This window comes from Ambystoma mexicanum, chromosome 12 (genome assembly GCF_040938575.1).
Source record: "Ambystoma mexicanum isolate Mex_15411 chromosome 12, UKY_AmexF1_1, whole genome shotgun sequence".
Lineage (NCBI taxonomy): Eukaryota > Metazoa > Chordata > Amphibia > Caudata > Ambystomatidae > Ambystoma > Ambystoma mexicanum.
The window spans coordinates 452106008-452120510 of NC_090936.1; the positions used below are offsets into that span (position 1 = coordinate 452106008).

The 14503-nt window shown below is 46.2% G+C and overlaps 1 protein-coding gene across 19 annotated transcripts in view; it reads right to left on the bottom strand.

Moving 5' to 3' along the window:
* The window catches only part of MICAL3 (microtubule associated monooxygenase, calponin and LIM domain containing 3), a 2299897-nt gene that overhangs the window by 1345327 nt on the left and 940067 nt on the right, over nt 1–14503 (bottom strand). For all 19 annotated transcript variants that reach the window (XM_069628665.1, XM_069628668.1, XM_069628663.1 and 16 more), the window contains one exon: nt 6791–6938. In XM_069628665.1, coding sequence (XP_069484766.1) covers nt 6791–6938 — 148 coding nt within the window. The remainder of the gene's footprint in view (nt 1–6790; nt 6939–14503) is intronic.

Genomic DNA, 14503 nt, shown 5'->3' on the forward strand with positions numbered 1-14503 from the left:
CGGTGCCAACATCAACAAAGGTGTCGACATCTTCGAGGGCCTGACTTGGATCAAGGACTCGACAGGTACACCCGGCGGGCATGGCGCCGATGTCAAAGCCTTCAAGGGCTTCGAGGATTTTGAATGTTTCACCAGAAACTGACCTCCACCTGGCACGTTTCTGGTGATCCCCTCAATGTCTTGTGCGAACGGGCCTCGAAAGGCTTCCTATGTTTATCACGCCAGTCACCCGGGCCCTAAGGCGCGCGAGTCTCCGGTCGAGACCATTCCTTGCCGGCTTCGTCAGAAGCCGCGGGTGGAACCGTGCCCTGGGACTGAAAGATTTTCAACATCTGTACCCGGAAAGCATCCCACTCGACGATTGGGTCGGGCAGGTGATCCTTTTCGGGGAGGCGTCATCCGAGACGAGGGAGGCGACCGATGATGCCGCTTCCTTGGCTGTCTCGACAATGACAAGTGGCGCGAACCACTGCGGGACCTGCACCGCTTGGATTTCTTCTGACAAGGAACAGTCCCCTCTCGACTCGTCGGTTGAAAGACCAGCAGACTTGGATTTACAGGGCTTGGACACCCTTCCTACCTTCAGTTTCCCCTTTCGGTTCCCGCAAGGCCTTGGTGGTCAACGACTGGCACTTCGAGCAGTCATCCGTATCGTGGCCCTCGCTGTGGCACCACAGACAAATACGATGCAGATCTGTGATCGACATCTTTGAGCCTCTGCGGGCTCGTCGGGGGTAGTAGGCGAAGACATAATTCGGTAACTTCACAGTAACCACAAGGCGCGCCGAGTTTTATGGAGCAAACACATTTGTGGAAAAAATGGAACTGATGCGATAGGTGCCGTGCGTGCTACTTAGAACATTCAATGAGGTCACCCTCAACGGAGGCCTTCGAGGGACATCAACCCGATGCCATCAACGCAGGGCGCCCTCTGCCGAAGAAATGTCTAAAGCATCACAGCTGTGGACATTACATGTCATAGATGAGGAATACATTGGAGGACACTATCCATTCGAAATACATTTCAGGATATTTCAAGAACATGTTGAAAGTTTCATAGGAAACAATGGAAGGAAAGCCAGTACCCAGGAAAGTTCAGAAGACACTCAAGAGAAAAGATCCAGAGGCCGACTGACAAACCAGAACCCCAAGAGAAAGATGCAGCAGAGCAGGAGAACCCGCAATAGAAGTTCATGGGAAATGAAGTAGAGATTTGCCTACAAAGAATCTCTACCCCCAGACCAGCGGGGAACCCTGAGGGTCCAGTATCTCGATTAATCTCCCACCCCAGGATGCAGAAGTACTCCCTTTAGTGGTTTCGATGGAAATGGCTCCAGCAGCACAACAGAAGTCAAGTACAAGGCTTCGATCCTTAAATGCAATATCGAGGATGTGGTACCCATGGCCTTGATCCATGATCCAGCGATGATGCACATAGCCATTGAAAGAAATAAAAGGGTCTTCCTACAACAAATTGGGTTGCTAATGTGGTAAAATGGCTTGCGCCCTTGATGAAGCCAAAAATAAAATAAAGCTGGCACAACCTACTCTCTAAATCTGATGTAGGGAGATAGAATCCCCTTAGGGTACAAATGTAGTACTTGAAAGGCACCCCTGAGACTGGGCACCTAAGGGGTTATCCAATACCATATACCTTTAGTAACGTCAAAAAGGTTGCAATGGCTGGAGAACCAAGCCCATCAAAAAGAAGTCAGTGATCCAAACAATTAAAAGGGAAGAAAGTGAAAAGTTGAGGGGCCCTAAAAAATAGCAATTATGTAGTAACCATCCCTCACCAGTAGCTGTTTTGCTTCCAAAATTTCCTGGAGGTGCTGAGGAGACGACGTAGAGATGTCATTCTCCCAGAAGTGCAAACATATGAACAATCATCGAACTGAGCGTTGCAGGCCCATCAACGGTCAAAACTATGAGCGGCAGAGGGAGTGAGGGAATGAAGAAGGGAATCTATCAGTCGCAGAACACCCACACAACATAACCAGTTTGATCTGGCATAGGCTAATGGGCTGAAACCACAAAACCACGGGCACTGAAAGTAAATACTTTATTAAAATGTACCAAGATACATTTTGCACTGTGAGGAAAAGTAATAAAATAAGGTTAAAAAAAAGCACACCATGCTGGAGGCTCCTGTCCGTTAAACAAAAGTGACTGGTGAGACTGGGAGTGGGGTCTGGAAGAGTGTGGCCACGTGCTTATGCACGTTGCACAGCTACCTGCTAAATTTAAAAGCAAGGTATTTTATGCTGGAAAAGTATGGAGGGAAACAGGATGTAGGAGTAAATATTAGTAACTACAGCAAGCACTGGTGACCCAACAGCTCTGGCTGATAGGAAAGCATACTCCTGAGACTAAATGACAGGGGAGTTGTAAAACCATTGTATCGGACTCACTGAGAATGAACTATTAAGCAGAGAGTAATTTAAAATCGGAGTGTGGTACCCAGCGAACACGTTTTGCATTAATGAATCTGCCTATAATTTGTGTTGAGCCCTTTTGTGGACCCCAATAGCCTCCTTAATAATAGTAAAAAAAGGTTTGTGTTAGGCAAGATTGTATGTATTAACCATGTCCTCTTGGCAATAGATACCCAACTATTGGTATAGGTCTGTAAAAACATAAATTGGTAGTGTGACTGAGCAGCCAGACTCATCTCAAGAGGGGTAATTGTGAGCTCTAGAGATGCACCCTGGAGAGTCACAGTTACCAGTATCCAAATAACACTTATACTGAAGGTTTTCTAGTGAAATAAATATTTAACAGTCAGTTTTAAATAAGCCTGCATGGGAAACTAGAAAAGAAAGTGGCAGGAATTATGAAAACTCCGCCGGCAGCCGGTGAAGTATTTATAATTGCTCTGCCTTTCATTTTACGTTTTCTGTGCTTCCCTGGGCTTGGGGAGCAACGAAAACATAAAATGAAAGCGAAGGCAGCCTCCTCCATGTTCAGCTCTACTCTGGCTGCAGTAAGCAAAAGCTCCCAGTCGGGGGCTTTTGCTGCTTGGTTAGTGCTGCCATGGCAGAGCTTAACATGAACAGAGGAGGCTGTTTGAAATGACAAAATGGATGCTCCCATGTAAACACTGAGCCTCGTTTGCTCAAAAGTTTACATAGGAACTTTCTTTAAAAACAAAGTTTAATATATGTTTTTGATAATTGACGATCCTTTGGGACAATAACATTTTAGAGTGAACTATTCCTTTAACACAGAAATGAGAATTCTCCCTAACAGTTTGCAAAAGAGGAGTAAGCAAAGAGCTCTCTGTTGGGGATCTAAAGATAAAGGGAGGAGGGGGGGAAGCCATATACATGGTGCTACATTCGCTTCAATATTAGTATTAATTAACTGATGAAGTAGAAAAACAGTACTCTGATGGACATAGCTTTGCTCAGAATGTTCCTCCAATCGGAAAATATGCACGTTGCGGTACTGGTGGGACAAAAACATTTAAAACCTAAGTGAAAAGTTGAGCTCCTGATACAAGTAAGGTTCTCTAAACTAGCTCTCTGCTTTGTTTATCCATCTACATAATCACAAGAGCAATGAACTGAAGGTTGTTCTGGAAATTATTTTGGTACAGAAGGATGTGTACTCTCCTTATATTTCTGAGTGCCCATGTCCAAAGGAGCAATAGAGATGCTATTTTTAAAAGCACATGCAATACCTTCAATGATCCACTTTTTCTGTATGGAATTCTGGAAGGGACTGGAATTTATCCCTTGGAGATTATGGTGTCAGAGGTACAATTCATTCCATTTGAGAGAATCTGGTAAATTATCACCCAATTCATCAATAAAAGAAAACCCTGTGGTAACACAAATCTGGCAAAGCAAGTGGTACATCCTCTCTAAAGAACCATTGGGATTGCAAAATGACAACATCAGAGAGCACAAGAATCTGTTTTGGGAGCTTGTGTTGGGACTTGGTGTGAGACTCACACGAAGCACCCAACAACCCCAATTAGGCCTTCAATCAAAAACAGTGCAGGCTTAAATCCCCAAAGCTAGCACCAAACCCCCATTAATTAAGGATGTGAAATGTCAATTGCACCACTACAGACTGATGCTGTGTACAGACAACAGAGGACAATACTGAATGAAAAGTTCTGAGATGGCATATGGTAAAGCTGGGTCAAAATGTAGAAAATGCAATTATTTTTGAACATCCAATCATAAAAAGGAAAAAAGAAAACTCTCCCATCAAAAGGGAAAATGAAACTGCCAGCTCAGGAGAATTTTCCACATGTGCAAATGCAGTAGGCCGAAAGAACAGGAACTGGGTGTCGCATTTAAAACAACTTTTATGGGTAGGGCAAGCACACACAATTGCCTGGCTTTGAATCTAAAGGTCACCAAACTCTTCAATGAGAAGGCATTTTTGCAGGACCGCCTACAGTGCAGACCTATCCAATCAAGAACACTAAATTAATGTGTGGTGGCATGTAGCAGGCACAAGTTTCTTACCCAATATGCATGTAATATTGAAACAGTTACGCTAAGTTTTCAGGATCCTAGTTACGCAGAAAAACGCAGTGGCACAACGCATATGCCTTTTAAAAGTTGCAGCAAGTGCACATCAATACAGGAGAGGCACACAGATGCTTCTGATGTTTTAGACAAATAAAGAACAAAATGGGAGGGTTCCAACCCCTTAGGTGATTATTCAGAAGTAAAGATGTGACAACTGTTCCATCGATGAACAAACAATGAAACATACCGAGTTAGGGCTCTGCAGAATTTAGTAACGATTTTGTCATAACCGTGATGGATATTGTGAGGACTCTGGACAATTCGTCCCTTTGGAGGATAGCACAGGGGCAATGCACTTGTTTTTGAAGCAAGACCACGCAGAGCAACAGAGGTTCGAAACCCGTATCCATGCTTAGAAACCGGACTCAGCTACAGTATTAGGCGCGTTATAAAAAACAAATATATAAATACATTTCTGCCCAGAAGGGTGCCACCCCCTTTGCGTGTAGAGAGGATGGGGAGGTAAACCCTCTCCATAAGACCCTCCCTAAGGGTCTTCTCACTTGGGCCTTACTGGGAGCGACTCCCCACTCTGTGACAAGGACTCTCAGTCCAATGAGTACCTCCCTGCAAGAACTACATTATCTGCATACATGGTATTGGAAAACACTGAGTGTTCACTTTTTTACTACAAGTATCAACAATGCTCCTTTCCTCACTGTTGGTTTCAGGTAATGTGGTTATATGAGGGGCGCAGTAAATTAAGGACACACCTTTTCTGAATGTGATGATGTATGTGCACAGAATAAGAACTGTGAATGGAGAAGGACTAGGGAAGCAGTGTGCGACTTAAATGCAGGGAGGAGCATCCACGGTACGCAGAGGCGAGCCGCTGGAAACATGTCCTCGATTGGCAGAGATACGCACAGCTGCAGAGCCAGCAGTAGCATAGCAGGAGTGAAGCCCGCTAGCTGGATGCTACAAAGCGGGTACACCAACTAAGCAGGAAGCTCCAAACAGGTGGGGAGCCTAGACTGGAAGCAACCTATCCTTTCTGGTGGCACGACCACTAGAAGTCGGTGGTGGGTCGGACACCCAGCAACAGATGCAGAAAGCAGAAACAAGCAAGGAGCCAAAGACTCTGAGCACCACACAGCAAGTGCTGGTCCAAGCAGGACGAGGGAGGCAGGCGCTCCTGCCACCATCAAAGGCAACGCGCTGTGGAGTCAGAGACTGCTGAAATCATTGCTGGTACGAGACACGGGGAAATCTGTTACCTGGAATTAAAGTGTTGCTAATATCGCCTGTTAAGGCTGGAGAAATCGCATGAAAGTGTGGAATGGGCGTGCAGCCCCATGTAAAGAGATTGAAAGAAACACAAGTCCTATCTATGAAGGCTGGGGAAACTGTTCAGTATCAAAAATTGAAAGATTTATAAGGACACGTCTTGTGGACCAGGGAGTCCAAGGAATATGTGTGATTTGTATCCTGGCTGGGGAAGCCACCAGATATGTCTGAGTGTTTGAATTGAGAAAGAACAACCCCGCCACAGAGCCAGAGGACTCTGGGGAGTCCCAGCACCACAGGAGGTGGGATAAAATAGAATGCATTCAAAAGTAATCCTGCAGGGATTTTTACTACTGGAAAAAGCTAAATGGATCCTGAAGGAATTTAGCCAGTGATAAACAAATGATAAAGCAAGAGGAATGGTCTTTTGTACCCCAGAGGGCGGGGGGGAAGCAAAAGCGGTGTACAAATACTCACATTTTAACTGAATAACTATATATAGATTGTATAAGGGTATCCGAATTGAACTTTGAGACCGAGAGAAGTACTCCAAGGGCCAGGCAGAATTACATGCTGAGGTTGTTCTGCAAGCCTCATTTTCTTATTAGATAGGTTTTTCTAAAGTGGTAGGGCCAGTTAGAAACTTAGTAATTTGGACAACAGGCACCCTTAGTTTTGTTTGAGAAGGCAGGGAATTTCCCTCATAGTGGTAGGGCCAGTTAGGCATTTTCCTTTTATTTTACATAAACACATATATACCATGGCCCATTGTTGTCCGAGTCCTCCTCCTGGTCGCCACAGTACCTGTAATAGCCAAGTAGCTTGGGAGAATTTACTGCGTTTATGGCATTTGCGACACACTAAGAGATAGGAACTGGCGTCCTGAAGTGTTTGAAAGTGTATTCCAAAACCAAAGGTGAAATTCTGTTACAAAATTAGATGTTTGGCTTCTCCAAATCCACTTTATCAGAAAGTGTAAGAACCATTTGTGAAGAAAATATGAACTGATCACTTACATGAGGTCAGGGCGGCATCTGTGAATTATAGCACACAATGCTAGGCCACTCTTCCATGACGTAGTGAGGTCCATCACATTCACAGCCGTGTATCCATCAGTCAATTTTTGACACCATCCTAGCAACTTACTGGACCGTGCCACTGATTCTAGAGGAAAAACACAGAAGGTCATCATACACAAGAAGCAGAACATACATATTACTCACAGTAACAAGTCATCCTTACACCAGGATGCCTCCTCATTCCAGAACAGCAAAACATGTTTTGCAATTCCAACAACTTTTTTTTATATGGACAGCATATTTAGCGCACACAATCAAATTCTCAGCCACCATTGGTGGACTGGCCTATAGGGAATTCTGGAGATTAGCAGTGGGCCTCTACAGCATGGGCCTATTTATTTTAGGTACCCCTGTTTTAGTGCTCCTCTTAACCGGTTTCCAGGCCATCATCCCCCCTTTCCTCCCATCTCTCTTCATCCAACACATCCTTTTGAAGTAAAGGTGTCAAAGCTTCCTTTATTTATTTCCTCACTGTTAATAAGTTTGTCATGTTCAACTAATTTTAATCTCCTTATAAAAAATGCACTTTAACACACTATTTAGACCGATCCTTCAAAACGTCCCTGGGCGGGAACCCCCAAACTCTAGTTCGAGGGGTTTGGCTTGCTCACCATATTCGCTCACAGGGTGTAATGACTTTGTTCCGCCTCTGCTAAAAAGCAATTTTCAGGCGCTGTCTTTACCTGCTGTTGCTCAGATTTGTATACTCCACTACAGCGGCAAAGGTGGGTTGGGCAGCATGGGATTCAAACCAAATACTAGCTCCAGAAAGTCTATTACTGTGTAAGTAAAGTTGGTCTTCTGAGGCTTGTGAATCTGCTTGGAATTGCGTGCGAGGCATGTACTAACAAGCAGTATGCATTTGTGGAGGTGGCTGTATTGATGGTATACCAAGTTCGATTGGGTAACAATAGAAACGTATGTAAATAAGTCCTCTGTAAAACGCTTTATATTAAAGCACTATATAAAACACAATTTATTTTTATTATATCAGAAGTGTTGCTCCTGTTCTTCGAGTGGGTTGACTTTTGGTTTATATGCAAGTATGTAGCATTCTTGAATGTATCAGATCCATGTGGCAATACTGGTCTTGGTTACCAGACAGCCTTCATTGATTGTGGAAGAGAAACAACAAACTGCCTTGTTTTCCATTGCTGCTTGGTACAATTCATGTAGATTATCAAGTGCTTATAATGAACATTCAGTTTGTAACTTTGCCTTTTGGAAAAAAAAAACACTGGTAGTACATTTTGTGGATGGTTATGAACGGCGTGTCTACTGGCAGGACCTGTAATTCACTTACCCTTATGGAACTAATGGTGATTAAAAAGCTCCTTTTAATATGAGGATTTATGCATTGATCTAAACACTGGTAAAATGTATCTGTACAAAACTATTTAGATCCCAGCAAGGGGCTGAGCAAGCGACTGGTGGGTGTGTGCATTTATTCCTACTATGAAGGCTTGAACAACTAGCACCTTTGTCAATGAAACCATGAGTTGAAACATGGTATATGACAGAGCTGCGAGGAGTCTAGAAGGAACAGCAAATCTGTGAATGTCTGCTGCTGGGCAATTCACTGGGACAAATGTGCATTTTCCACACCAAATGAACCTTTTCCACTTCTTACAAGAGCATGTGTGTGCTAGGCTTAAGCACTTCCATATAGGTCCATGCATCATGGGGTTGGAGGGGTGGTAGAGAGGTTAAAGGGTCCCAATTCTATGACCTCAGGAGCCATGCTGCCAAGTTCAGGCTGGGTGGATTTGTGTGCGTTAGACTGCGATTCTGCTGATTCTACTGGCATGGGCAATATGTGGGGGAACCACACTTCTAGCAAGCACACGTTGGTGCAATTAGGATTAGCGTCATGCTTTCTCTTTGCAGTTTGTGCACTATTTTGAGAAGGCGTTGTGTCGGGAGGAGTCGGGACAACGGACGATGAGTACATTTCGCAGACCTTGTCACTGGATCGGGGTTGAAAGACTGACAAATGTTCGAGGGAGAAAAGGCAGAAGATTATTTTTCTGGAATAATCTTCCACCTCACCTCCCCTGAGCATTTCCGACTTGCCCCCCCCCACAAACTCAGCCCCCACCTCCCTACTTACCTTGCGGCGGCAGTTGACTCGATGTGTCCCTGCAACGCCTATTCCCCTTTCACTTCCCTGATCGGAAACAGCCGCCACAGGGTCCTTTCTTTTATTTTGGGGGGGCTTTTGGGGGGATCAGCTTCGGGGGACACCCCCACAACCCCTGCTCACAATATATTGAGCAAAGGTGCGGGGGCCACCCCTGCAGCCTCCAGCACCGGATAAGTGTTTTGGTCCAACTTTTCAGCTGTTCGGAATTTTTGACAGCCGAAATTCGGCCAAATCAAGCATTCAGGCTTTTATTCTCTGTAATTTTGGACGTTTCCCTTGTCACTGACTGTGCATTGCCCATTGATCCCTCCTCTGGGTGCCTGAGTGCAAAGTTGTGACATTTTGCATTTGCACTTGTCATGAAGACGATTGTCTGGAGTGCACTACCTTTCAAATATTTGACCAAGTGCCTCTGGATGAGTTCCCACTCTTGCTCCCGATGGACATGTCTGATGACTGGTAGTGAATTGCCTGCACTTAGAAAATGAGTTTTTAGTGAGATGTTCCTACAGTTGCACCAATGGCAAATATTCTGCGATATATTGGACACTGTTACAGTGTGCCCCGCCCCTCCTTGTTTTTATTTAAAACACTACTGTGATGTCCATCTTTATAATTACACTTGTTGGGAATTTGTTGCCGAAAGCTAAAATAAAATTACCAATGCAACAATTTTCGATTTATAGTTTGTGAAATTATATGCTGGGGGAGACCCACCCCATACCAAATGAATTACATGAACCCACCTCTTGCATATAATTGCAGCAAACCCCCCCCACAAACTTTTTTTGCATTCAGTATTTTTGAAGGCGCAGTAAACGTATGATACCGGCGGGCACCACTATATTGCAAAACACATTTTAAGCAGTTAGTTCAGTATATAGGTTCTACCAGAACATGTAATGCACTTATTCCAGGAAATAAATCAGTGAAGCTAAACTGATAACATTCCTCATCAGATCGGATGGCACCCTTTGTAGTGTAAATTACTGCATTTCAAACACAATTAGTAACAAAATCAAGTGAAATCTTGTCTTGTTGACATTTGTGTAAAAACACATGCCAAGCCTTCTTTCCGACGGAGATGGCAGAGTCCTTTGGAGGAACAGCCCAGGGGCTAATCAGGTGAGCATAGCATAGGGAACACCAAGATGTTTTCACCTACTTGCCTTCATTATGAGATCTTTCCTTTGCACTTCAAATTTTCATAACATTAAGGTATCTTGGGAGCCTGGTGGTGAGGTGGGTGCAGGCTCTGGCAGGTGGGCTGCTGCCACTTCCTTGAAGAGATGGAGGAGGGAACAAGCAACAAGGGTGCCTGATTATTCTGCTCTTTCAGTGATTCTTAGGACTTGTGATAGTGATTCTTAGGACTTGTGATACATGAGCGTGCTGCCCCCTGAGCTCTGCTTGTTCAGGACTGTATTACACTGCTGTCCCTCACTCTCGACTGTGCCACGGAGGGAATCAATCTGGGCTGAGGTGGCAACAACTGAGTCTGCATGACATTTACTGGGCTGCTGAATACTTGGGGTCCCAGAGACAGAGGGTGTATGGGAGGCTGGGGTGTGACACTGCTCACTGGTTTTCTGTGGTAGGGCTGGGCTGAAGTGAGTACTACTACTGGACACTGAGGTGCTGCTCTCCACAACAGTACCAACAGATGGTGAAAGGACAAAAGCGCCAGACAAAACTTGTGTTTCTGAACATGGCAGCACTGGGGAAAGAAAAAACAAAGTCCCAGTAAGGGACAAAGGCATGTAGGCAAGAAACAGTGCCGGAGGTGGAGAGCGCGAGAGGGGAGGATTACATTACAACCCCCGTCGGTGGACATGTAGATCATTCTAGAGCAGATAAAGTCAGGAGTCGAGCCTGTAAATTGGAAACTGGACAGTCTGGTATATAAAAATTGACCATATGCAGCAGAGAATCGAAAAAGAGACCGGCAGGATATCGGAAGCAGAGCAGCGCATTGAGTCGTTCTAGGACACAAATGCAGAGGTGTGTACTGCCCTTTGGTCCTTACAGCAGGAGGTAGCCGGTGTGAAAGCTAAGAACAAGTTACTTAGCCCTGGTAACGTTCTTTAAACTGGATGTTCCTCCAACTTATTCCTCATCTTTGACATGTAGTGTCCAGCTTCAGCTGCTTTGGAAATTGTTTGGCAGAGGGTTCCCTGCGTAGAGTCGATGTCGCTTGAAGGCCTCCGTCGAGGGAGACGTTAAATAGATGTTATAAGTAGCACGCATGGCGCCCGTTGCCTCAGTTCTGTTTTTCCCCTCCTCGTGTAGCAGAAATGCCCACAATGCGGGCATGACCATACTCAGCCTTGTTGGAACGAAAGCTGTAATAGCATGGGAAATTCTACAGAGTGGTAGGATGGAAGGGCGATGAGGAATACATCGGAGGAACATCCAGTCGAAAGGACGTTACCAGGGTAAGTAACTTGTTCTTCGAATTAATTGTGTCCTCCAATGCATTCCTCATCCTCGACAGACTCCCAAAGCAGTATCCATGTTTGGAGGAGGGTGAAGCATTTAGACATTTGTTTTTAAAGGGCAGGGTAAAATACTGCCTTACCAAAAGCAACATGCTGAGCATGGAAAGTATCCAGAGAGTAATGCTTAATAAACGTGTGTATTGATGAGCACGTTGCAGCATCACAGATGTTTTTAATAGGAACACCCCTTTGCAGGGTTGGCGAGGTGGCCATGCCGCTGGTGGAATGAGCCTGCAAGCCCTCATGAGGGTCATTGCCTGCCAATCTATAGCATTCAGAAATAGGGAGGATGATCCACCTAGACAAGGTCCGTTTAGAAACAACCTGGCCTAGTTTGTGTCCTGTATACCCCACAAAGAGGTGGCCGTCCACTCTCACTTTGGACATTCTGGAAACATAAAAGCTTAATGCTATGCGAGGGTCCAACCTATGGAGCCTTTCCTTAATAGAATACGGAGGAGGATAGAAGGCTAGCAACACAATTTCCGGACTTAAGTGAAAGTCCGAAACTACCTTAGGTAGGAAAGAGGGTTTCACCCTCAACACAATCCTGTCCTTATGGAATATAGTAAAGGGTGGCTTGGAAGAAAGTGCCTGCAACCCACTCGCTCTACGTGCAGATGTTATAGCAACCAATAGTATTGTCTTAAAGGTCAACGACCTCAACGGACAAGTGTGCAAGGTTTCAAATGGGGCAGACATTTGAAACTTCAAAACAAGTTAATGTCCCAAACCAAAAATGAAATGTTGATGGCGGGAACACATTTGTGAGCCCTTTTAGAAACTGATTAACCAGTGGGATCCTGAAATAGGAGCAGTCCACGGATGAGCACTTAATGATTGAAAGCGCTGCCAGGTAACCCTTAATGGTTCCAACCTGAAGACCTTTGTGTGCTAAATTATAAGTTACTCACCGTAGTGACTAACGTACTCTTAGTCCATAGTCCCCTTTCCTCCATACTGTATGGGCGTCCCTTCCAAGGGACGGGAGACAACCTTTTTCACCAGAAAAAACCTTCACCTGTAAATTTAGAGCCGCGCGGGGGCGCAGCCCAGGGAGAATGCGCTGCCCTGACTCCGCCTTCTGGTGCCACACCTCAGTCCCCATTGACGCGTCAACAATAGATATAACATTGCCTAATGACACCAGCATTATTAGGGGGGAGGTTGGTGGGATGTATGGAGAGAAGGGGACTACGGACTAAGTACGTTAGTCACTAAGGTGAGTAACTTATAATTACTCTTATGTCTCGTCCCCTTTCCTCCATACTATATGGGCGATTACAACTGATTGCAGCCCCAAGGGGGAGAGGAGACCCTCCTTAAGCAAATAGTTTCCTGAGAACCGCCTGTCCGAAAGCCGCATCAGATCTGGGGCCGGCATCCAAACCCTAATGCTTGCAGAAAGCCAAGGGAGAGGCCCAAGTGGCCGCCCTTCTTATGACTTGCCAAGGGACATGGTGCTGGAATGCGATGGCCGTTGCCTTGGCACTGACTGCGTGGGCGTGCATGTTGGCCGGGAGCAGCCTGTGCTGGCCCTCATACACTTCCTTGATGGCGGAGACCATCCAGTGGTATATGGAGGCCTTAGAGGCCTGGTAGCCTGGCCTCAAGCCTCCGAAAGTAACAGTGTGATTTACGGAAGCCCTTGGTCCTGTCCAAGTAGAATTTTAGGGCACACCTGACATCCAGGCAGTGCAGCACTCTGTGCTTCATCCTTGGGATCGAGAGAACGTAGGAAGGACTATTTCTTCGTTCAAGTGAAATGCAGATGGAACCTTGGCCAGAAAAGCTGGGTGCATCTGCAGGACTACCTTGTCTTTGTGAAAGGTGGTATATGGTTCAGAGGCAACCAGTGCCTGGATTGCGCTGACTCTGCGAGCCGAGGTAAGACCAACTAGTAAGGCCGTCTTGATGGTGACCAGCCTAATGTCCATGGATACCATTGGCTCAAATGGTTTGTGCGCCAGGGTGCCCAAGACTATGTTAAGGTCCCACACAGGGTGCGGTCTCCTGACGGGTGGGTAGAGCCTAGCGAGACCAGTCAGATGTTGGACTATAGGGTTGGAGGAGGAACAGATGCCCTCCTCCGAGTTCCTGTAAGCCCCAATAACTGCAAGGTATGTGTAGCAGGTGTCCACCTGTACGCCTGAATGAGCGAGGTGCGCCGAAAAAGAGCACGTTGTCCAAACTGCAGGCCAAGGGGTCAATTCCCTTTGAGGCTGCCCAGTGGCAGAATCTGGTCAATTTGCTTTTGTACTGGGCCCTGGTGGCCTTGCTCCTGGCGCCCTGTATGATCTCCGGATTGGCCTGTGATAGGCTAAGGTGCCGAAGCGTTACCTGCTCAGGTACCATGCTGGGAGGGCTAGTTTCCCTGGAGCGGGGTGGATGATTCTGCCCCCCTGCTGTGCCACAAGATGTGCTGGGCCCGTCGGAAGGTGTATGGGGGGCACCTGCGAGAGGCTGAGTAGTTCCGAAAAACCATGGCCTGGCCGGCCACCATGAAGCTATCAGAATGATGGAGTCAGTGAGACTCCTTGATCTTGCAAATTACACTGTGGATCAAGGGGTAGGCGGAAAGGCGTAGGCTTTCATGCCGGTCCACTGAAGGTGAAATGCGTTGCCCAGAAAGCCAGGGCCCTGACCCTGCCAGGATGCGAACTGGGGACACTTCTTGTTGTGCCAGGTGGCAAAGAGATCCACTTGGGGGTGACCCAACTTGTTGAAGATCTCCTGAAGAGCGAGGTAGTTTAGCTGCCACTCGTAATTGTCTGCTCCTAGCCTGTTCGCCTCCAGGTTGGTTTCCCCCTGGGAGATGGACTGCCGAGAGGTAAATATTGTTTTCCAAGGCCCATTCCCGCATGCTGATCGCCAGTCTGCACAGGAGGAGGGGATCTGGTGCCTCCCTGCTCGTTGACGTAGTACATGCTGGTCGAGTTGTCTGTCTGGATGAGGACAACCTTGCCCTTGAGAAGTGGTAGGAATGCTCTGAGCGCAAGCCAGATGGTG